This window comes from Stomoxys calcitrans, chromosome 3, assembly GCF_963082655.1.
Source record: "Stomoxys calcitrans chromosome 3, idStoCalc2.1, whole genome shotgun sequence".
Taxonomy (NCBI): domain Eukaryota; kingdom Metazoa; phylum Arthropoda; class Insecta; order Diptera; family Muscidae; genus Stomoxys; species Stomoxys calcitrans.
Window position 1 is genome coordinate 102,393,648 of NC_081554.1, and position 25,829 is coordinate 102,419,476.

The window sequence follows — 25,829 nt, forward strand, 5'->3', positions numbered from 1 at the left end:
TTCTACCATATTTCGAGAAAATCGGTTAACAAATGAAAACTTCTTTGCAATATTTCTCAAAATCAGACAAAAATATATATGGGAGCTATATCTAAATCTGAACCGATTTCGAGCAAACCTTTCAGATATTGTAGTAGTCGTCGACGATAGCATTGTCCGAAATGTTGGCATGATTGGTAAATAAATGCGCTTGCAGTGGCCCTAGAAGTGAAAATCGGGCGATATACATATATGGGGAATTTATCTAAATCTGAACCGTTTTCTATGAAATTCACCAGTAATGTCAGAAGTCATAAGAAAATCCTGCCAAATTTCGAGAGAATCGGTTAAAAAATGAACACTTTATTGCAATTGGGAGTTATATCTAAACCTGAACCGATTTCGAGCAAACTTCTCAGGTATTGTAGTAGTCATCGAGGAATGCGTTGTATAAAATTTTGGCAAGATTGGATTGGATAAATGGGCTTGTTGTGAATATAGAAGTTAAAATCGGGCTATATATATATGAGAGCTATATCTAAATCGGAACCGATTTCCATGAAATTCACCAGTAATGTCGAGAGTCAAGAGAAAATTTTTCATGCTGAAATTCGTGATAATCGGATAACAAATGACCATTTTACTGCAAATCGGACAAACATATATGTGGGAGCTTTATCCAAATCTGAACCAATTTTTTCCAATTTCAATAGGCTTCGCCTCTTGGTCCAAAATTGCGACCTATACTTTGTACACTAATTAATATGGAAAGACGGACAGACAGACAGACATAGCTAAATCGAATCAGGAAGTGATTCTGAGTCGGTGTATTTATAAATGGGTCTATCTCTGTTACTTCTGGGTGTTACAAACAAATTCACTAAGTTATAATACCCTGTACCACAGTAGTGGTGTAGAGTATAAAAAAACGTAAATACTAATGCCCACATTTACAAAACTAAAAGTAGCGTTAAAGTAGACATATTTGACAGATTTTCTTTATAGTACTGTCAAATATACTTCCTATAATACTGTTTGAAGTTTTGTGGATACCAGTGTAAGACTATCCAAAAACTTATATCCTATTTAGCACTTACCGATTCTAAATAGAACTAAATAACCTTTTAAAAACAAATTACTAAAAAAACAAGTAAGAGCGCGCTAAGTTCTGCAGGGCCGAATCTTATATACCCTCCACCATGAATAAGAACTGTTATGCTATGGACCATAAATGAATTCTGAACATTGTAGAAGTAATTGTGTAATATTTCAGTACATTCGTATAAGAATTGCGCTTTGTAGGGGTTCAAGAAGCAAAATCGGGAAATAGGTTTATATGGGAGCTGTATCAAGCTATTGATCGATTCAAACCATATTATACACGTATGTTGAAGGTCATAAGAGAAGCGGTTGTACAAAATTTCTGCCAAATCGGACATGTTTACCGATTGGGACAACATGGATATCAAACGAAAGGTATTAAAGAGTTGAGTACGAACTTTTTATACAAATTTCGTCCAAAGTGTTCGGGGGAGTCTCCCACCCCCACAAAACCCTCCAATAGGAGTCTCTCCCCGCTTTGGACAATATGGATATCACACGAAAGGTATTTAAAAGTAGAGTAAGAATCTGATATAGACTGCATTTCTTCCTTGGTATCTAAGGCGCCTCCCCATCCCCAAAACCCCCCCCGCAGGGCTTATTTATTAATTGGGACAATGTGGATATCAAATGAAAGGTGTTTGGAAGTTGAGTGCACATCTGTTATAAGAATTTGGTCCAACGTGTCTACGGGGCCTCCCAAACCCAAAACACCATAAACGGGCATGAATGTCCAACGTCCAAAACAAACAAAAAATTTATTAGCGTGGATATGAACAAGACGCGTTGCCTGAATATCTTGATTCTAAATGCTTGACATTATAGGGCGAAACAAAATCGTGCTCAAGCACGATGCAGATATTATATCAGGGTATGCCCCCTAAACTCCCTTCAAATCGGCCATGTTTGCCTACTATGGCAATAAATAATAGATATTTCATAGTAGAATACGAATTTAATATCCAATTTTGAGAAAAAGTGTTTGGGGGTCGTCTCACCCTATAAACTCCCCTTGAACCAATGGCTAAGCCTGTGGCTATGGGGCTCAAATAAAAGAAATTTGAGAGTGGAGCACGATACCGATATTTTTTCAGGCCTAAGTGCGTGCGTGGCCGCCCCTTCCTAGATACCCCTTTGTGGATTATTACAATAAGGGGCTCAAATCTGATATCACCTATACTCCCCCTAAACCACACATATATACCGACTATAAGAATATGTAGCTCAAATGCGATTTTTGGGAGTAGAGTATGTATCTGATATCCACTTTCCACTTTCGGAGCAAAGAGTTTGGCTACCCCAATCCGTCACCAAAACCAAGAGAATAAAGAGGATTTAACATCCAAAATATAAAAGGCGGAGTCCCCCTTACCCACCCACCTTTTCAAAAACTCGAGATCTCGAAGATGGGTGGGGAAATTTAAAATTTGGTTTGTTTATAATAACTCAAAAACAGAAATTTGGTATCCTTATTTAGGGTGGGATACCAAGGGGGCCGCGCCACCTCCAAAGCCCCCTTAATGGAAATACAAACCAATAATGGAAATATGGGGCTCAAATGAAAGGTATTTGAGACTAGAACACGAATTTGATATATGGTCGCCCACCTTACCCCAAAAATACCCACATAGATATCCAATATCGGAAAGGCCATACCAGCCCCCGAAAACAGGACTTATTTCCTGACCGCTTCAGTATAAGGCTCAGATAAAATAAGAGAGTGAAAGAAGGCGCAGCGGAACGGGCCTTGTCCAGCTAGTATAACAAATTTTGTTTATAACAGCCTAAAGGAAACGACAATTTTGCTCCTTTTTCCCAATGCCTGGGACCATAAAATAAAAATTATATTTATATTTTGAAGCTATATAATTCATGTTTCCAATGAAATAAAAATATAGATTTGATTAGGTTAAGTTTAAGTGACTGTCTGTCATCACACCCACAAAAACGTTTTCGTCCATTGTGATACAACAGGAACAGAAAAAGGAGATGCCTTCTAGTTCCTGCCGTTGAACCATCCACATCGTTTTAGAAATCCCAATAACTTGTGAATGTTCACATCCGCTAAATCAGACAGGTTCTCAAAGAAATGTGCGGGACCCACACACAGAAGATGTTCTAAAGTCTCTTCTTCTTCGATGACCTCACAGCTTCTGCAAAAGTCGCTACTGGCAACCTTCAACCCAGCATGTCTTCCGATTACACAGTGACCTGCCATGACAGACACAATGTTGTTGTTGTTGTAGCAGTTTATTGTGTTCTATCTTTCGTCTGCTTGATTCTGTTGAGTGTCAAGGCCCGTGAACTCTGCGACTAAGATGGGGTGCGTTCACAGGGATCTGGGTCTGAGTCAAGTGGGTATGGCCGGTCAGTTAAACAGGTGACGTGTATCGTGCGGTCCCTGGTTACAATCAGGACATACATCTTGCACGTCGGCATCAATCCTAGCTCTGTAGGAATTAAGGCGGTTGCATCTGCCGGAAAGTAATTGAGCCATAATTACTCTGGTTTGCCGGGAGGGGTCGATTTCTTCAGGCGCAATAGGAGGCGGTCGTTCTGCAAGGACTACATTCACCCGGTAGCCGGTGACGGACACAATGACTGAGACGTCTGTTCTAGCTTATGACAGCAAAGCGGTAGACCTCTTCAAGTCTAGATTAGGCCGCATAGTTTTATAAAGCTCACAGCCCCCTCTTTATGACCATCTATCATTCGTTGTCCTTTGGGCCTGGTCCTGAAAACTTAGCTTAAATATCGCTACAAACATACTCACAGATTCCAGTTACCCTGGAATGTGTAAGGTAGTTCCTAGTCTCGCAAGCACGCCCGCTTTACAATTATCTGGGGAATTTTGAATTGTTCAGCCATCTGGTTGAGAGATTTCCGACACTCGAGGCGGTTTGTGTTAAGAAATTCGTTCTCCAGGGATTTAATGGCTGCTTGGCTGTCAGAGAAGATATTTATGCCAATCGTCGTAATGACTTTCTATGTTAGCCATTCCACCACTTCCTTAATTGCAAGGTCCTCCGCTTGATACACACTGCAGTGGTCGGATGACCAGTTCTAGATCTTTAGAGTACACACCAAAACCCACCTGGTCGTTTAGTTTGGAACCATCCGTATAGAAGTCTATGTAACTTCTGTTACCAGGGATATCGTAGTTCCAATCGGTTCTATCAGGAATAGTGGTACAGTACTTTTTATCAAAAAACGGCTCAGGTAGGGTGTAATCCACACTGCCTTGAACATCAAATATTGTATCAAGGATAACACAGTGTCCGTAGCCGCCACGTAACAAAAGAGAAAGCCCACTTAACCTCACGGCATGCAATTTGTCTAGCTACAATGTCCAGAGATATAAGAAGTAGCATTAAATTCAGTGCATCCGTGTCGTCCTGTGATGCGGCTGTGATGCACAAGCAAGCCATCCTTTGCATCCGGTTAAGTATTGAGCAGGAGGTGGACTTTTGAAGAGTCGCCCACCAGACCACAACACCATATAGCATTATAGGTATGATAACTGCAGTATATACTCAATGCATGACACGCGGTCTAAACCCCCATTTTTTTGCCTATGGCTCTCTTTCAGGTGTATAGGGCAAGAGTCGCCTTTCTTGCCCTTTCTAAAATGTTGGATTTGAAGTTCAATTTCCTGTCCAGCAAAACATCCAGTAATTTTGTGCTTTCTGTAAATGGAACGTTCTCTCCCCTTGAGGAGACAGGTTCCACTGTAGGCAACTTGTATTTCCGGCCGAAAAGAACTACTTCTGTCTTGGACTGATTTATTCCTAGACCACATTTGGTAGCCCACTTTACCGTTGCACATAGAGCTTTCCCTTAGCCGCAATTGCTGTCATCAGCATGCGCGACCACTTTTACGCCTTTTTCTTCCAGAGACAATAATATATTGTTAATGGCTATATTCCAAAGTAGAGGAAACAGTACACTTCCTCGAGATGTTCCTCTGCTGACCCATCTTTTTAGACCCACAGATCCCAAGCCTGCTGTAATGCATCTTTCAGTAAGTAAGTTATTGATGCCTAGAAACTCCAAATCCTTCATGATTGACATCGGTTTTACATTATTGAAAGCACCTTCAATTTTAAGAAATGCTACCATTGTATATTCCTTGACAGCGTGAGAACACTCTATGTAGCCAACTAGGTCGTGAAGATGAAGAAAGGATGACAGACTAATAGGACGAAAATCTTTCGCCTTCGTGTGGTAGGGTTTTCTTGCTTTCGGAATGGAAATGGCATTCTTGTTCCTCCATCCAATAGGCATTCTGATACAAGCAGATAATATCTTCCTAAGCCAAGGAACCAGTCTATCAGACACAGCTTGTAATTCAACCCGTGATACATCATAATAGGCCTGGCGACTTAAAGGAGTCGAAATTTCTTATCGCCCAAAAAATTTTCGGCTCAGACACAATTTCCCTAATAACCTTCGACCAGTGACAACCTCTTCTGGCGCCACGTTGTCCGTTGAAGAATTTTCCGGGAAATGTGTATCAACGAGTAGTTTTATTGTTTCCTCATTAGACATTGTCCATACATTGTCTGACTTTTGATTTTATTTAATAGGTCTCGAGAACAGAATCTTCCTTAGCCTAGAGGCCTCATATGTATCCTCCAAGGAGCTGCAGAATTCCACCCAGGATTTTTTTTTTGAGCGTTTCCTAGTCTCTCCTGAGACCGCCCAGCTCTGGAGTCCACCATGAAGGTCGCAGTTTGCCCCTTGGCTTGGCACTAGGACATGCTGACACAAGCGAGTCATTCAGGGCCTTAGTAATCCGCTTGACCATTATGTCTATATCCTCCTCAGTTTCCACTTCCTTTTCTGGTCTAGAAAGGATAGACGCGCCGAAATTTATACCAATCCGCCTTTCTTCTGTTTAGCAGAGGGACCACTTCTGCAGTACTTTCCAGTTGCATGTTCTTGCGCTAGTATCTTCCGATACAAAATTAACATCTAGTACCTCCTGCCTGTTCCTGGTAATAAGGGTCAGATTATCCTCTTTATTACAAAAAATTAAAAGTTATGCACGTAAAAAATATTTTTTTATTTTTTTTAAAAAAAGTTATTTACATAAAAAACATCTTTTATTTTTATTAAAGCAGCAAAAATTGTCTTAAAAGAAAGTACAACTTTTTGGTTGGTTTATTGGTTTATCGATTTAATAACCACTTTAGTTGGATTTTTGAGCTTATCAAAGAATCCAAATTGCCAAATTGTCGATCAATAACACCAATTCCTCTATAGGACCGATTTCGGCAAATCTTTTTTATTGAAGGTACAAATTTTTTAATTGACCTATTTTTTAATTTTATCTGTGTCAGTCCATAAACATTGCGTAAAATCTTGTTAAACTATACTTTAAATTTTCGCTGGCTTGATGATCTGCAATTATATAACATCAAACCCTTTCTGGTTCCCAGGAAGGTTTACGCAAGGCTCGGATTTGAATTGGAGTGAAGGAATGTGTGGCTCATAGTGCACGCAGCATCGCATATGGTTGGCTGACAATGGCATTCGCATGATCAGACCATCATAATGTCCTGTTGAATGCAACACCTATGTTCCTGACGGTAGAAACAATATCAATATTCTGATTATTTATGACTATATCCAGGTATTGTATGGAGAAGTGCTTAGTTTCATGGGTTACAAAGCATTTAAATTTCTCGGGATTTAAAAAAAGTCCATTCGCCGTAGACTACTTATACGCTCGGGAAAGATCTTCGTTGTACACTGTTTCGTTATACAAACACTAACCATATGAACGGAAGTCTGCATACATCATAACTTTTCTGTGAATTAATTGAAGTGGAAGAACATTTGCGTAGAACGAAAACAATAACGGTCCGATTATCGAGCCTTATGGAACTCCTTTGGGCCCTAGCAGGGGCCTAGATGTCATGTCGCCTATGCAGATGGATTGAAAACGGTTACTGAGATAAGATGTTATAAGGCTGGTCAATGTATAAGAGAATGATGAGAATGCGATGATTTAGATGATCGACAGTATGAAATGGGTTAGTTTAGGTTGAAAGAGGCTGCGGATATTAATACGCCTCATGCAACTATGAACATACACCTATGCCAGTAATCAGCTTGTTGAGCGCTCAATATACTAAAAAGTAACATCAAAAAAAGAAAATCTATGTTAGGAACTCCGTGCTACTTTTTAATTGTTTTCCATACCACGCCGCTAAGTTGATTCATATCTGGTATTGTTTCCCCAAGGAGACTAAACTCGTGGTCGTCAATGAAATTTCTTATTTAATCGGAAACCTCAACCAATGCGCTAATATAGCTATGATCGGCCCAAAAGCCTGCTTGTCTATCAGTCAATACATACTCACTGTGAAGACATGCAAACATTTGCATTTTAGAATTTTTTTCTAAAACTTTTGAAATATATGACAGAATTGAAATGGGACGAAAACCATAAAATTAAATAAGGCAGAAGTTTTGGGTCAATGTGAAAAGGCCGATGGCATTCGATATAACAAGTGAAAAACTATTAAGAACTTCATCAGGTGTAACACATCTGAACTCAAATCCATGATCAATGTCTTCCCCTTGTCTATTGTAAAATCCATAAAAGGAATCAGTTCGTAGATCTTGTGTATTGGCAAAAGTCTCGTTCAGTTCGTCTATATTCGCCTGAAAGTGAGTAACAGTCTTCGATTTTCCAATTCCGTTATCTTTTATAACTTTTCATTTATTTTTCGAGTCTATCGCAGAATCAACTGAAGTAGTATTCAGTTTTCGTAGGATTTATATATTTTTTAACTCTCGTTTTTCCAAACGGAATGCCTCATAAAACTCCGGAGTCTTAAAACACTCTTGTCTGTGATACACTTGATCCTTGTTATTTATAAATGATCTAATTATAGAATTAAACTACTCATATTTCTCATTATAAATTCGTACAATATTTTATTACAGAAAACCTAACTGATGGTAGACAGAAACTGACGTATATAGTAAATAGTAAATCTCAATTGACTTGGCACATTCAACCATTAAAAGATCGCACAATCCAAATTTCTATAGTCACGATAGAAAAAAAACGACATATATTTATGTTCGGTAAAATTTTATGCAGTGAAAATGAGGTCGTGTTTTGAAAAACATGGGGCCAAAGTTTGATCATAAAGTAAGATATTGAAGGAATTATTGATAAAAAAAAAATCCATAAGAATGTTGATAGTTGACTAGAAATATATGGGGTTCGTATGATTAACAGTAGAGAGACCCAAGGTCAACATGCTCTCAGTTAATGAAGAATCAACCAGGATAAAGGAGTTGAAATCAACTGCAATAACATCAAAATCATTGTCCAAGGTTACGCCCTCTAAAATTTCATAAAGCTGTTGCAAATCAATTGCATTATTCGACGGATTAATGCAGGCAATTAACATTTTTTTAGATGTGATTTCAACAAAAATATGTTCAATCTGATCACCAGAACTAGATTCTACCTGAAATCTCGCTCTCAAAGTATTAATCGCAAATATTGGCACACTCCCTCCACGACCCTATCAGATCGGAAAACAGAATAACCTGTGGAAATGATATATACTGGAAGTGTCACGTCAAGGAGCTCACTAGGAAGGCTCGCAGATTTCAGGTACTATGTATATGGGCCGAAGACTCAAATTGAAAACACACTCCAAGGATAGTTTCTCAATTTGATCTGATAGGGTCGTGGAGGGAGTTTGCCAATATTTGCGATTAATACTTTGAGAGCGAGATTTCAGGTAAAATCTAGTTCTGGTGATCAGATTGAACATATTTTTGTTGAAATCACATCTAAAAAAATGTTAATTGCCTGCATTTATCCGTCGAATAATGCAATTGATTTGCAACAGCTTTATGAAATTTTAGAGGGCGTAACCTTGGACAATGATTTTGATGTTATTGCAGTTGATTTCAACTCCTTTATCCTGGTTGATGGCTCTACTCTAGACTAATATTTACTTACGCCTTGGCAGTTTGTTGTACGGCGACGAATAAGAATTGCAACATAAGAACATTGGAACAGGTTCAGGGAACACGTTGTTTTGGCACAGGTGCGGCGATGAGGCAGTTAATTTTTTGGATTGAGGGAGCTTTGGTGATTTGATAATGGATTAAGGCTGGAGGAGAGAATGCGTCTGGCGTCTACATTAAGGACCCATAGGCTTAGATCTGTTTCCGAATGTATAACATGGTCCCGCAGCCGGAGATCCGAGTGAACACGGAATGCGTGAAGTGGTATGGTATTAACTCAAGGACGTTGAGTGTGCTGGGGCAGATTTAAATCCGTGACATCTTTTCAGAAAAACCTTTGTTTCTGGTGGAGTGGATATGTCCATCCACTCATATCATATCATGGATATGTTTACCATCTAAAATTTTCATACTCAAATTTATAGTTATTGGGTAGTGCCCAAGGCTAAGGTCATCAGATGCAACAGTGTAGGAGATATGCCACAAATTGCAACGAATTTGAAAAGATAAGGTATTTGGTTAATATCTGTTTGACAGTATGTTGGACTGCCAGTGGACAGCACACTGTACTTACTCTTGTATATGCACAGTCGAGGATGACACCGTGGCGCAGATATTAGCATGTCCGCCTCAACGCAGAACACCTGGGTTTATTTGCCGGCGTGAACATCCAGAAAATTTTCAGCGGTTGTTATCCCCTTACCAATGATGGCTACATTTGTAACGTATTCTGCCATATTAAAACTTCTCTCCCAAAAAGTGTTACTTTGCGGCACGCCGTTCGGACTCGGCTATAAAAAGGAGGCCACTTATCATTGAGCTTAATCTTGAGTCGGACTGCACTCATTAATATGAAAGAGGTATCCCTGTTTCTTAATGGAATGTTCATGGGAAATTTAGTGAAACAGTCGAGATCCCCACCATGTTTGTTTGGTACTGAGATCGCGGCATACTTTGAACTTGTTACCAAACGTATTTGAAAAAATGTTGAGATAGATTGGACTTTATTCGTGATATAGATTGGATTTTATTCGTGAAAATTCGTGGGCACCGAAAAATGTTCACAATTTATGTCAACCCATGCAGCCTTTGTTCCATTATTTTCTCAGAAACTTTGTATTTTAAAGAAATGATTTAATGGCAACAGCTGTTCTTATAAGCCGTGCCATCTGGATGAACGACCGTTATTACATTGTAGTTCTTAATTCACAAATACGGCTTATTGCAAAATATGTCTCCGATACAAGTAAAATATCAACAAAATTGTTTTCAAGAAATATCTCGATTTCGTTAAAATTGTTTGAAATACCATTGGCATTCCATACCGCAATCATCAAATCTGATTGCATAATATTCATTAATATTGACACAATTTATGTTAATTTATTCGCAGGATTTAATTGCTTGGAAAGCATTGCTTCAATTACATTTAACAAATTAATGTCTTCATGAGTTCGCCTCTCAGAGTTTATCTGCTCGACTGCTGGTATTATTCTTGCCGTTGGAAAAATTGTTGTACGTATTTCTATTAGGTTTTTTGTATTTCTATCAGGTTTTTCACAAACATACTCTTAAATAAATCAAAGGAGCGGCCCCCTGCAATCCCTTGCCCCTAAAAATGCATATGCGTAAGATAAGTTTTGTGCTCTCAACTTTTAGTAAATGTTGTACTCATAATTTTCTAAAATATTTTTTGCATACAAATAGTAGCATGATATCGTGATATCGAGAGGGAAATATTTATTGTTCTAGATCAAACAATTTATAAGCCGGCTTTAAAAAGTTTATTATTTTATTCTATGAAAATAAACCCATTCAAAGTTTTAAAAATAAATTTTAGATGAAGTCTTAAGCATACCCTTTTTTTAATATCTGAGAAAACATTGATTTAGCGTGGAGACATCTAACTAAAAACCTTTCGCAAGAAGTTCGCTGAAGTACCTATATACCTAAGAAATATTCCAAATGCCGCAACTTCTAGGCATAAGTTTCAAAACTGCTTCAATTTGTTGGACTAATGTTTAAACATTAATCGATTTTGCAAATACCTTTTTTTAATTTTCTTGTTTTATTCTATATTTCATAAAGTTTTCATTAGTTAAATGTTATTTTTCAAAATGTACTAAATTCTTTTTGTGTTTAATTTTTCGTTTAAGGTTAATATAATGTTTTTTAGGTTTAATTAATAAACCTAAATTTTTGTCTTTATTTATGTGTTGACATTCATTTGTCTTAAGCGCAGTTTTATCAGAAATGAACTCTAAGATTAGATATTGGGAGTACTATGAATACAAGTAGTAAAACTTATTGTACTATACTTCAAATAACATAAAAAAATAATAAAAAATTTTACCAAATTTTCTGAGAGGACGAAATTTTTAATAAAATGTTCTCTAGAGGTAAACAATTAAACACAAAATTTCAATTAAATTTTAGTTAATTATTTAGGTTTCTTTTTTAGGAACATATTTCAATTAAATTTTCTTAAAGAAAAAAATTCGACAAAATGTTTTTTAGGCGAAATTTCGAAAAAAAATGTTTAAGAATAAACTTCAATTTAATTTTTTATAAAGTCAAAAATTCTCGATTATTTAAATTTTGCAGAAGACAAAGCTTTTCAAAATCTTCTCAATCGAAAACAAAGTGAACAATTTTTATACCCACCACCGAAGGATGGGGGTATATTCATTCTGTCATTCCGTTTGCAACACATCGAAATATCCATTTCCGACCCTATAAAGTATATGTCTGTCTGTTGAAATCACGCTACAGTCTTCAAAAATAGAGATATTGAGCTGAAACTTTGCACAGATTCTTTTTTTGTCCATAAGCAGGTTAAGTTCGAAGATGGGCTATATCGGACTATATCTTGATATAGCCCCCATATAGACCGATCCTCCGATTTAGGGTCTTAGGACCATAAAAGCAACATTTATTATACGATTTTGCTGAAATCTGGGATAATGAGTTGTGTTAGGCCCTTCGACATCCTTCATCAATTTGGCCCAGATCGGTTCAGATTTCGATATAGCTGCCATATAGACCGATCCACCGATTTTGGGTCTTAGGTCCATAAAAGGCGCATTTATTGTCCGATGTCGCTGAAATTTGGTACAGTGAGTTAAGTTAAGCCCCTTGACATACTTCTGCATTGTGGCACAGATCGGACCCTACTTGGATAGAGCTGCCATATCTCTCGGTTTGGTTTTGAGCCCATAAAAGGTGCATTTTTTGTCCGAATTTTTGTCCGCAATTTGGGACAGTGAGTTGTGTTAGGCCCTTCGACATCCTTCTTCAATTTCACTCAGATCGGTCCAGATTTGGACAATGCTGCTATATAGACCGATCTTTCGATTTAATGTTTTGGGCCCATAAAAGGCGCATTTATTGTCCGATGTTGCCAAAATTTGGGACAGAGAGTTAAGTTAAGCCCCTCCACATATTTCTGCAATTTGTTCTAGATCGATCAAGATTTGCATTTATAATCCAATTTAAATGAAATTTGACACATTGACTCATGTTAGGCTTTTCGACATCCATGTTGTATATGGTTCAGATCAGTTTATTTTTAGATATAGCTACTAAAAAGACCAATATTTTGCTATACACAATTGAACAATGACTTGTACCTATTATTATTAGGTCCAAATAGGATCATATTTCGATATAAGTGCTATGGGACATAAGGTATGCAATTTTCACCGGATTTTGAATAAAGGTGGTTTACATATATAGCTGAGATGGTGGGTTTCCAAAGTTCGGCCGGCCGAACTTAACGCCTTTTTACTTGTTTTAAGATAAAATTTTTCTAATGATCAACTTTTAATTCACTTAAATCAATCGTTTAATTCAAAAACTGAACTAAGCGTGCTACATAATAAATAGCAGGCAAAGCGACTTCTTTGGTACCATTTAAAAAAATTATTTAAAAGTATTCATCAAATGAAGAAGTGTTTTTCTTAATTAATAAACAATTTTTTAAAAGACTAACATTTCGATTAATAATGAAGACTTTTGCTATACAAATAACACATGAATTGATTCAGTGTTATGAAATAGCCAATATTTTGTCAGTTTTATTTGCCTATCTAGCGGATTCTATAGCTTGTGGAAAAATAAAACGCTTTTCCCGATAAATGCTTTGTGATTCAAAGTTGACCAACACTAATACTCATACGAAAAAAGTAATTTTATTAACAAATTTATGTTTCTCGGAGTTCAAATTGTTCAACAATAACACTAATAAGCAGTAAGAAAAAACAGGCATGCGACTTGCCGTTTGTAAGCATTTTCCCCATACACCATAAGCGAAATAATAAATAAAAAAAAATGTTGTCAACAGTCACATCTTTAGCAAGAAATATTTTCGGAGTAACCACGAAACCCTTTCAATATGGCCCTTATTACCTAAAGTGAATTTGTTAAATGTGTAGGAGGAGGTGTTTCTGGTTTCACTTTTGTATTGTATATTTCTACTAGCTGAACCGGGCCCGCCCCGCTGCGCCTTCTTTTACTTTATATGGAACAAAATTATCCTTTGAATATTTATTTTCGACAATTAAAGAGCTTTTAGTGAAAAAACATGCTACGAAATAATATATGTATATCGCAAAATGATATTTACTGTTCTATGAATTCGCTCGCAGGGTTTAGGGTTGGGGGAAAGGGGCGGTGCCCCAAAATACATTGTCCCACATTTGGATATCAGATTCGTATTCTATTCCCAAATACCTTTCATTTGGTCGGTAAATATGTCCGATTTAGAGGTGTTTTGGGAGTTGATGTGGTCCCCCCAAACACTTGGTCCGACAAATGGATATCAGATACGTTTTCTAATCTAAAATACCTTTCATTTGATTCCCATATTGTCGTGATTGGTGTATTTATATAATTGGTAGGTTTTGTGGTGAGTCAGCTCCCCCTTCAGTTATTAAAACATGTAGTACCCTATTTTCACCACCGGATCATTATGCACCATCAGTGAAAATTTCAAGAAAATCGTTTCAGCCGTTTCTTAGTCTATAAGCAACACACAAACAAACAAACACAAATTGATTTTTATATATAAGAAGAAGAAGATTTCACCTTGTTGTATGTTACAGTAAATATAAATATTTAAATTTCTTTGTTGATCAATTCTATATCTGGGTGTTTGTAAAATTTCCATTGGACATAGATTGTCCATTAACCTTCAGTTTAATTTCTTTTGAATAAATCTTTCCAGAGTACAAAAATGGAGAGCATGCCGAGATATGAGCACATGCAATAGCCAGTAGCAGCAGTAATCCTGCCAAAGAAGTTCTGCTTACAATCTGGGCATAGTACTGAAAGGAAGGGAAGATGTAAGTATATACATTTTATATCTCAAATAACATACCTGTATGACAAGGAACACGGTCAACCATGTAATGCAATGAATTAAACTTAAAAGTTTATTTTGGAGCTGAAAAGAAAATTATGTATGTCATTATAAATTTATTAGGGTGATCAATAAACCGGATTTTTCTTAGACACGGTTTTTGAAAAATTAGCTTTTTTAAAAAACCGGTTTACATTTTTGAATTAAAAAAACCGGTTACTTTGCTATAAAGTAAACCCTTTTCAAATTTTATAAATAAACTTTATGAAATCAAAAGTCGACCAGCATACCTAATGCAACAACTAACGAAAAAAAACATTTCGTTAAAATTTTGTTGACGAAAATTTGTATAAAATTTTCTGAAAACACGAAATTTTTAGTGAAATATTTTCCAAAGACAATATATGAATGAAATTTTCAGCAAAGACTAAATGTCAATAAATTTTTTTAAGAAGGCAACATTTCAATGAAATTTTCTCTTAAGACAAAATGTTTTTTTTTGATTCCAAATTTTCAAATCTCATCAAAAAAGTTTAAAAAACTAGAGTTCAAAAACCATCAGTTCGGTTTGTCGAAGTCGAAAGTTTGTCCTAATTAAATGAAGTATGATTATTTTGGTTTTGTTACTCGAAAGGGGATTCGAGCTAATTGACTATGAGAATTTGTATAAGCAGTTAAGATTGATACATGGAATGTGACTAAAAAGGAATCACCTAATCAAGAAAACCTTGGATATACACATAAACAAAAGATTAATGGAAACTACTGATGTTTTACTCAGTAGAATAGAGCGCACAAGAAGCCGATTATTGACTTAGGTATCTATGTGTCCATAGTGGCATTGGCTGATAGTGACTGATTGTTGTTACTCCGTTTTTTGAGGACCTGGAAATTATACAGATTTTTTAATAAGCGTATACTTAAACTACCACGCCCAATTTGTTATTGGCTTTGGAAACAAGTTACGAGGAAGGCTATATGTATACTTATTCAATGCACTTAAAGTACTTGCTAAGTGCGATATTTGAAATGCAAGGGCATCAATTGCCACATAAACTCTCTTTAAAAGTTAATGAGAGAAATATTTCTACAATGATATAATACTAATGCTATCAAAATACCATGTCCAAAGTGCTGATATTGGCGAAAGCAAGGAACCATGGAATAATACATGCTGTCAACTAATTGAACGAATAAAAAAATGTTAAGCCTAAGGGATCACATGGCCAAAGCTCGAGAAAGTGCTCACAGAACTACCAAATACCTTAATTATGAATTTTACACTAGGTCAAATATCTTACATAATACGAGCCAGAGGAGGTATTTACCTTTTAATGGAGCTATTTACCGAAATAACATTAGTCGTATATGCTCTATTTGTAATATGGGAGAATAAGAATCAGTGTGTCACTCTGTGGGCAGATGCCCAATATTTTACGGTTACAGACTAAAATATTGGGTTGCCCAAAAAGTAATTGCGGATTTTTTAATAGAAAGTAAATGCTATTTTAATAAAACTTAGAATAAACTTTAACAAATATACTTTTTTACACTTTTTTTCTAAAGCAAGCTAAAAGTAACAGCTGATAACTGACAGAAGAAAGAATGCAATTACAGAGTCACAAGCTGTGAAAAAATTGTCAACGCCGACTATATGAAAAATCCGCAATTACTTTTTGGGCAACCCAATAGTTTAACAAAGTTTCTCTTGATATATTTTAGGTTATCTTTCAGTTAGATGGAGGTGAAGATATGTCCCGGTCTTCTTTAACAAACATTTATCGATAAATGAATTTAATTATTAATTTTAACATACATTTTAAAACTCAATTTTCCAGCAGATGGCTTAAGGAAAACCATGCTGAATATTCTTTTTAGAAAATGTATAAAACATGTCGTAAGTTCTTTGTAATTGGTGCAAATCTTTAAAGTTAGGAATAAATTTTTTTCAGTTTAAACCAGTAAACGTTTCGAAGGCGGTTAGGCTCCATACTTTTATCTTACTATAGAATTAAATATATTGTCAACAATTTAAAAAAGAACTCTGATTTTAAAACACACGATCGAGTATCTAACACTCTTACCACTTTTCAACTTACCCTCTTTGGAATATTTTCCATTACTACAGTTGTTGAAAACGATACAAATCCTACGCTGGCTAAAAGAGAATGTACTGCGAGCAGAAGAGACGCTATCCATGGTATTACGTCTTCATCTATGTCCCATCGTCGTCCATATGTTAGAACTAAGGACGATGCCAAAAAGCCTAATGCTGAACCCAGAGATGTAACAAACAACAGAACCTGAAAATGTCATTGAATTCTATAGTGTAAAAAGACGAAGGCAATGGCTTCAGCCATGGATACATACTCTGCGGTTTGATGAACTGATGCCCATCGCTATGAGGGTTCCAATGAAATAGGTTATTGCTATAACTATTATGCCATCATCCGTGGACAATTTTGGAAGTTGTAATGAAAATGTAAACAATTGCAGCACTACAAGTATTCCTCCCAGTTGAGAACCCACAGCCAAGAAAAAGATTCCCATTGGACTACAGACGGACTGCGAATTCAACGAGCATATTCTGTTTACTTGTATTGTATCAGCCCCCGCACCATTTTTGATCTGTGTCAGTTCCTGTTCAAATTCAGCACTTTGACGGTCTTCGAGGCTACGAATGCCACGGAACCATCGCAACGATTTCTCAAAGCTTGACGTATTTCCTTTTCTCAAAAAATAGTAGGGACTCTCTTGGACGAATGGGAACACCATCGAGAAGGCAAGCGATGCTAAAATACCAATAATGGGGATATATTCATATTGCAAATATGGCGCTAAGGTGACACCAATGAGAATTCCAAAAGCACGCCAACATTCAATTGAGATCGTTAGGGATGCCTTTGAGTTTGTTGTTTGTCCAATTTCATCAATGTACAGAGGCAAAATAGTAATCGCTGCTCCCGCTGCGATGCCAGCAAAAATTCGTGATGAGTAAATGTGCAAAATGTCATATGCAAAATGGACACAGAACCAGCTAGCCTGTAAGAAAATTATGGTGAATTGGTCGGTATTTATAAATTCAAAAAAATGATTACCATTTGCAACAGTCCGCTTAAAAGCATTGCTGATTTTGGTCCAATTTTCGCAGACACCAAACCCAAAACTAACGATCCAATGGCTGCAGAAAGGAAAAGACTTCCGGTCATCCATGTCGACTCATCCGATGTAATCGCACGCCTAAGCGGCGTGCTTTCCACTGATTCGTAGAGTCGAGTGTGAGACGGCGTTATTCCTAAGGTCAGGCCCAAGTTCCAATTGAGTAGATTACCTTAAAGAGAAACAAACGTGCAAACTGAGGTGGAAGTAAAGCCGTTTCACAACTTCTCATCAACTTTATTTCGCCAAATTACCCACTAGCACTGCTAACTTTTGAACGGTGTAGCCCTGCACCTTACTCGGTAGACACATCTCACGGATAATGGAAAATACTAAATGCGGATGGCAACCGAATGGTAGAGCGTTTTTATGTATCCAAGACGTGTTAGTCATCCATGACACGACCATCTTCTCACGCACGCTATGCTAATACGCTGTTATCCACTTGTTGATAGATAAGATTTGAATACTCGTCTATATTACAAAATGTGCCAGCGATTCTGCGGACAGTTGTTTATTTAGTCAAATGTTTGTCTTATATCTACCTTGTATCTACCACCTTCAGTTGATACAGTGATAAGCAAGTTTTTTTAACATTCACCTCCAAAATCTCGAAATATGTTTCGTCAATTGTCTCGCAGAGTAGTTTGACATCCTTAAATACTCCCGATAATTTAATTATTATTTCCCTTTTAACAGAGTCCCACCGAAAATTACATTCTCGTTACTTACTTCACATGAGGACATTTTTTGGGAATTATTGAATCGGAACTTGGAATTTTTTTGATAGGAAATAATAATACTTGGAAATTTTTTTAATAGAAAGAATTTATATGTGCGTGACCAAAATTTTTTTATATATCATAATGTGCAAAATTGCCCATGAACATTCCTAAGGAGCAGGGGCAAACTTGTTCGATTCAGGATTTAAACTCAATGGTAGAGTGCCTCCTTTATACAGCCAAGTCCGAACGGCGTGCGACATCTCTTTTGAGAGAAGTCTTTACATGGCAAAGTACTTCACAAATGTCGCCAGCATTAGGAGGGGATAACCTCCGCAGAACACTTTTTCTGCTGTTTGCACCCAGGCGTTCAGCGTAAGAGGCGGGCATATATATGGCTCCATATATTGAACGGCTTGTATATTGCGAAAACCCCATTGCTGACCGCTCTAGTAAAGAGATGTTTCTTGATCTAAAAAGTGCCTCTGTAAACCGTTTAATAGGGAGAAGGGATTGGTGGCCATAGTTTTGCTTCCAGGACTCTTGTCGACGGTACCCAGAATCTTCTCCAATATTTACAATGATCATCGGGTTCATCACTATAGAGGCTTTTTTAATCACAAATTATACGTATCGAATACTTGCTCGCAACATTTTTATTTTTCTCTTTTATATTATTTTTCAAAATTCATACGTCTTGATAGCACTGTGTTATGGATGGTTTTTAAACTTTGCTATAAAAGGCCAACATATTGCTTCAAGATATGCGTACACCATCTATGAAAATTATAGGAAAATCGGTTCAGCCAAGTATCATATAGTCATAATGGGTCTAATGGAGATTTTGAGGGGTGGCGTAGCCCCCCATACTTCGATCTGATTTTGTATGCCAGATTAGAATTAGATTAGACTCCCGAATACCTCAATATGCGAAAGTTTCGAGAAAATCGGTTCTGCCGTTTTTCATTCTATATGGAACAAAAAACCGAATCCCATATATCCGTGATTGGCTAATGTGCCCATTTTGGTTTTTTTTGTGGTGGTGGGGTGACCCCTATACTTCGACATGAATTTGTATGCCAGATTCGTTACCTACTCCCGCATACTTTTCATTCGATATCCATATTGTCCTTATCGGTCCACTTTGATTTTTGGTGTTGTTTTTGGGGTAACGGTGGAGGGTCCGCCCCCTTCCGTTATCAATAAATTATAAAACCTATTCCTAATTCCTGATCAAATTTGTAATCTACTCCCGAATACCTTTCATTTGAGTCCCATATCGTCTAGTAAACCTATTTTAAGGGGTTTGGGGCCGGGACGGCCCCCCAGGTACTTGTATCCAACTTTTGTTATGAAATTCGTACTCTACTCTTGAATACCTTTCATTTGAATCCCATATTGTCCCGATCGGCCCACTTTTATTTTTGGGAAGTACTTTTGCCGCGTATATGGCAGCTATATCTACAATAAATATAGACTAATCTGGGTCTTATTAAACAATGTTAATTGCTTGAAATTTTTCATAGATACTTCTTACTGATGTAGGTCGTTGGACGTTGCAAATGGTTCATTTGGTCCAGATTGATTTAAGTTTTTAATACTAGAAAATGTTGAAATGCCTAAAAATTGTTTCGTACTACGTTTTTGAGCAGTAGTTTCCAGCTGTTCGAAAATTGAGCTTATTCTAAAAACGGTGTTTTAAAATTTTTATACCGTGCACCACTACTGTCAAACAAACAAGAGAGAGATAGACCAATTAACAAGCATACTGATCGACTCAGAAACGCTTTCTGATTCGAATTGAATGGAAGAAATGGGTTCAGATTTGGATAAAGCTTCCATATAAATGTTCGTTCGATTTAGACTAATACTGCAATAACATCGGCATTTGTCAACCGATCCTCGCGAAATTAGGCACGAAGGTTTCTCTTATGACTCTACTGATCACTGTGAATTTCAGATTTAGATATAGCTCAAAGAAATAAGAACCTAAAGTGGACTGCAAGTAAAGTTAACACCCCGACAGATGCTCTATAGTCTCTTCTTCCTTGACGCCTTGCAAAAGTCGTTACTTGGAACCTTCAGTCTGTCAGCATGTTTTCCGACCAGAGAGTGACGTGTCATGACGCACACAATGACTGAACGTCTGTTCTAGCCAGTAACAGCAAAGCAGCAGACCTCTTCAAATCCAGATTTGGCCACATAATTTTGAAATGCTCACAACCCTCTCTTTGTGGCCATCTACCTGAAACCTAGCTTACATGTCGCTAGAGGCATTCCCACAGATTCCAGTACCTCTGGAATGCGTAGGGTAGTTCCTAGACTCGCAAGCTCATTTGCTTTACAATTCTCTAGGATTTCTCTGTGACTCGGCACCAGAAGAGGTGAATTTTCAACTGTTCAGCCATCTCATTGAGAGTTCTGCGGCAGTCGAGGGCAGTTTTTTGAATTCAGAAATACTTTCTCTAGGGATTAAATGGCTGTCCGAGAAGATATTTATGCCAATCGTCGTTATTGCAAAGGATACACACTTGATACACACAGCAGTGGTCGGGTAACCTTTCCGATATGACCAGTTCTAGTTTTCCAGAGTACACCCTAAGGCCCACCTGGTCGTGTAGTTTGGAACCATCCAGGTTGAGGTCTATGTAAACGCCTGGAACATGGTAGCAAGGATGACACAGGTTCCGTACGTGCTACATGACCAAGTAGAAAGCTCCCTTAGCCTCACAGCAGTGGTCGCAGCAATTTCTCTAGCCACAATGTCCAAATTCATAAGGTGTAGCATCACCAGATAACAACCCCATATAGCATTATATGTCTGACAACTGCAGTATATACCCAGTGCATGCCACTCGGTTTAAAACCCCAACCCCCAGGTGTATGGGGCAACTGTTGCTTTTCTTGCCCTTTCCAAAATGTTGGATTTTAAGATCAAGTCCAGCAAAACACCCAGGTATTTTGCGCTTTCAGTAAATGGAACATTCTCTCCTCCCATATTGTATATTCATTCCTTGAAAGCGAGTGAAACCTCTTTGTAGTCGAATAGGTCGTGAAGGGCTGTTTCAGTGTACTTGCCCTTAAATGTGATTCTACAAACCTCTCTAAAGCCTTCATCATAAAGTGCGACTTAAAAGAGTCGAAAATTTTCATCGCCCAAAAGATTTTCCACTCAGACAAAATTTCCCCAATAACCTTCGACGAATGCATGCCAGTGACAACCTCAACTGCCGCCACGTTGTCCGTTGTAGAATTTCCCGGGAAATGTGAATTAACGAGTAGTTCTAAAATTTTCTCACTAGAAATTGTGCATCATTCTTCGACTTCTGAATATAGCCCATCATAATAGGTCTCGAGGATACAATCTTCCTTAGCCTAGAGTCCTCAGATGTATCCTTCACGGAGCTACAGAATTCCACCCAGGATTTGTTCTGAGCCTTTCTCAGTTCGCCCTTATATTTTCTTAGCTCAGCCTTATAAATGTCCCAATCGTGAGGTGCTCTTGTGGCGTTTGCTCTGTTGAAGAGTTTTCTGCAGTCCTTCTTTAGATCAACCAGCTCTGGGGTCCACCTTAGCGGTCGCTGTTTGCCCCTTGGCTTGGCACTAGGGCATACTGACACAAGCGAGCCATTCAGGGCCTTCGCGATCGGCTTGCCCGTAATATCTATGTCCTCCGCAGTTTCCACTTCATTTTCTGGTCTAGAAGCGATAGACGTGCTGAATGTATGCCGAAATTTATACCAATCCCTCTTATTTCTATTTAGCCTAGGGACTACTTTCGCATTATTTTCGCCGAGGCTGAAACTAATATCACGATGATCAGAGAAGCTGCGAGCATCCAAAACTTCCCAGTCGCATATCTTTCTGCTCATATCGATAATAAAGGTCAGTTTATTCCCTTTATTACAAATCGCGAGACTGCAACTTTTACAGTCCTGTCCCGATCGTAAGTATTTTGCGAACTCGAAAAAATCGAAAATCGCAAAAATTTTCAAATCGGTGATACAAAATTTTCAAATTATGATATCTTTTTTATTACTTGAAAACCCAAACCAATATCTTATCAAAATACTACTAAAACTCAATTTGTTAGGAACTCCTTTTCAATGTCATATACGTAATCCATATTCTTTTTAGAGCGGACGTTTTGTTACTTCGCTTCGCAAGAAGTTTTTGTAACTTTTTTTTCAAGGATAATTACGGAAGTTGTAGCCATTAGGCGGTTGAAGATCTGCGTCTGTTTCCAGTGGAGCGGCAGATATAGGGCCCGGGAGTAGGCTTAGAATGGACTGCAAAGACCCTACGGTGGTGGTATTAGGCCGTAGCATGTTGTCTGCTACTGAAACCTCGACTGGTGGACAGGCAGCTCCAAGCTCCACTAGCCGACAGACGACTGGTCAGCAGGAGCTTTTGACGAAGACACCTGGTTCAAGTCTTAGGGAGAAAGCCGAACCTATTCTATCTCCGCATACCTATAATTTGCGTAGACCATCGGCCTTTCCCGGCAAACCAACACGCTCTTTAAGAGGTTGGAATAATAGAAGGCGCATCGCTGCCAGGTTAATTGAGAAGCTTGGTGCGAATGATCCTAAAACTCTCACTAATAGGAAAGAGACTCCCTAAATTGGGCTCGGGGATTCGCTACACAGGCCACCCCAAAGACTACAGGTCTAGATTTGGAAACTGCACCGCAGTCAGCCAAAACGCTGTTGCCACATGGAAGGCATCCCATGCCTAACAGAACTAGGGTGAACAATAGTAAGATGTTGGCTAATGTCGCTAGGGACAGTTTGGTGATGACAGTTGTCGACAAAGGAGAAGAACAGGGCGGCACACCTAGGAATTGGAGTGGGATAGTCAACGGACTGTCTTCAGTATACTCCGATGTTCTTGCGGAATCTCCTAGGTCTCCTTCAATTGCCTTCGGGGATCAACGCTCAATTGAAATGTATCGTTGTGCGCTAAAAAAAGATTGGTGAGATCTGGCCAGATGCAGGACTAGATTAAGTCAATAAGGAATATATTCCCTCTCGATCAATGGCGAATGCTTGGATACCAAGGATTCCTTCAGATCCTGAATCCATACTTGGATGACTAAAGGAATATAATCCCATTCTATCAACCACCGACTGGATAATTGGTAGAATGGATGTGACTGATGATGATCGGAGTCATGGGGTATTCGTACTCAGAAAGTACTTCGAAAGCAGCAGCTAATGAAGCATCTAAGGAGTAATCTCCACACCGCAAGTCTTCAGTGTCCTGAGGAATAATGATTTCACTGCTTTCTCACCTGTCTCTGGATTCGTACGGAAGCTGAACTCCTGGTGGAATCAGAGGACGAGGCTAACACAACAGTGGTAGAAGTTCTGAATCCTGACTATGCTCCGATTTCTGCAGATAAACCTCCATCACTGTAAGGCCGCTTCGGCGGCTCTAAAGGTCTTCCTGATGGCAGAGGGATTAAACGTGGTTCTTATCCAGGAACCATGTGTGTGTGGAGGAATGGTTCGTGGAAACGTACGGGAAATGGGAGACACAAAGCATGTATTGGGTTGCCCAAAAAGTAATTGCGGATTTTTCATATAGTCGGCGTTGACAAATTATTTCACAGCTTGTGACTCTGTAATTGCATTCTTTCTTCTGTCAGTTATCAGCTGTTACTTTTAGCTTGCTTTAGAAAAAAGTGTAAAAAAGTATATTTGATTAAAGTTCATTCTATGTTTTATTAAAAATGCATTTACTTTCTTTTAAAAAATCCGCAATTACTTTTTGGGCAACCCAATAAATGTTTTTCTTTTTCCGTCGCTAAGCATTGAAGATTCAGTAGTAGCCAGCCTTAAAAAAATAAGTCTTATTACTGGCTGGTTTAACTATATTTGGCATACGATTCAGAGATGACGCCTTCAAACCTTAAGTTGCTGGTTGAAGCCGCTTCTGTAGGAAAAAGAAGAGCCTCATTGTAGGAAGTGCACGTCACCAGATACAGGGAAATTCGGATGTCAACGAAAGGGGTGAGCTGCTTATCGAATATTATAATATTATAAGTTGCAATCTGGCGATTTGTAATAAAGGGGATAAATCGACCCTTATTAACAGGCAGGAAGTACTAGATATTACCTTTGTATCGGAAGATATAAGCACAAGAATTAGCGACTGGGAAGTGTTGGATGACCAAAGCTTCTCTGATCATCGTTATATTAGTTTCTGGCTTGGAGAAAATACTGTAGAAGTGGTGCCTCGGCAAAACAGAAGAAAGGCGGATTGGGATAAAATTCGGCACAGATTCTGCACGTCCAACCCTTTAGACCAGAAAAGGAAATGGAAACTCTGGCGGATATAGACATACCGGAAAACGGTATCTGAATGACTCGCTTGTATCAGCATGCCCTAGTGCCAAGCCAAGGGGCAAACAGCGACCACCATAGTGGATCCCAGGGCTGGTTGGTCTAAGGAAGTACTGCAGAAAACCCTTCAACAGATCAAACGCCATAACAGCACCTCATATAATATATAGTAATGCGTATAGTAGAGGCAAGTTCACTGAAACAACCCTTCACGAACTACTGGGCTGCATAGAGGGTTCTCTCGCTGTCAAGAAACCTTCAATGGTAGCATTTTTTGACTTTGACGGTGCTTTCAATAATGTGAAGGCGACGTCAATCATTACGGAGATGGAGTTTCTGGGCATCAACTCTACGGTTAGAGCATCTTTAATAACTAAAAGATGCATTACGGCAGGCTTGGATCTGTGGATCTAAGAAATGGGTCAGCAGAGGAGCACCTCAAGGAGGTGTATTTTATCCGCTACTTTGACAATAATACATTTGTCAATATAGCCATTGACAATATAACATTGTCTCTGGAAGAAAAAGATGTAAAAGCGTATGCTGACGACGTGGCAATTGCGGCTAGGGGAAAGTTTCAAAGCACTCTAAGAATATATTTCCGGATGCTCTACGTGCAACAGCGAAGTGGGCTACCGAAAGTGGTGTAGTTGTAAATTCGTGCAAGACAGAAGTAGTTCTTTTCAGCAGGATTAAAAAGTTATCTACAGTGGTACCTGTCTCCATGGGTGGAGAAATTGTTCCATTTACATAAAGCGCAAAATTCCTGTGGGTTCAATACTTAACCGGATCCAAAGAGTGGCTTGTTTGTGCATCACAGTTGCACTGAGGACGACACCATCTGATGCACTGAATTTAATGCTACATCTAATGCCTCTGGACATTATGGCTAGCAAATTGCTGCGGCTACTGCCGTGAGGCTGTGTGGATAACACCCTACCTGATCCGCTTTTAGATAAAAAAGGCTGTACCACTATTCATGATGGAACCGATTAGAACTATGATATCCCTGGTAATAGAAGACACATAGTATTCTATACGGATGGTTCCAAATAAGACGACCAGGTGGGCTTTGGGGTGTACTCTAAAAATCTAGAATTGGTCATATCGAAAAGGCTACCCGACCACTGCAGTTATATCAAGCGCAGATCCTTGCAA

General features: G+C 38.2%; 2 protein-coding genes across 6 annotated transcripts in view; one reads left to right on the forward strand and one right to left on the reverse strand.

Moving 5' to 3' along the window:
- Window positions 1-25,829, forward strand: part of LOC106091729 (facilitated trehalose transporter Tret1-2 homolog) — a 282,586-nt gene that overhangs the window by 132,041 nt on the left and 124,716 nt on the right. For all 5 annotated transcript variants that reach the window (XM_059365148.1, XM_059365147.1, XM_059365149.1 and 2 more), the window contains one exon: window positions 14,309-14,426. The gene's annotated coding sequence lies outside the window, so the exon portion shown is untranslated. The remainder of the gene's footprint in view (window positions 1-14,308; window positions 14,427-25,829) is intronic.
- LOC106091728 (uncharacterized) lies at window positions 14,175-17,914 on the reverse strand. Its single transcript, XM_013258364.2, has 6 exons — window positions 17,857-17,914; window positions 17,542-17,774; window positions 16,814-17,485; window positions 16,543-16,746; window positions 14,462-14,527; window positions 14,175-14,408 (listed from the first exon to the last, which is right to left on the reverse strand). Exons 1-6 carry the CDS (start codon window positions 17,912-17,914, stop codon window positions 14,223-14,225), a joined length of 1,419 nt encoding a protein of 472 aa, XP_013113818.1. The 3' UTR covers window positions 14,175-14,222.

What these genes read in the sequence shown, in the direction of transcription:
- LOC106091728 (XM_013258364.2), bottom strand. Translation starts at nt 17,914, where the DNA reads ATGTGTCTACCGAGTAAGGTGCAGGGCTACACCGTTCAAAAGTTAGCA. An exon ending in TCAGTTCATCAAACCGCAGA is followed by an intron (nt 16,747 to 16,813) that starts GTATGTATCCAT and finishes TGACATTTTCAG; the next exon opens with GTTCTGTTGTTTGTTACATC. An exon ending in CCGTGTTCCTTGTCATACAG is followed by an intron (nt 14,409 to 14,461) that starts GTATGTTATTTG and finishes CCTTCCTTTCAG; the next exon opens with TACTATGCCCAGATTGTAAG.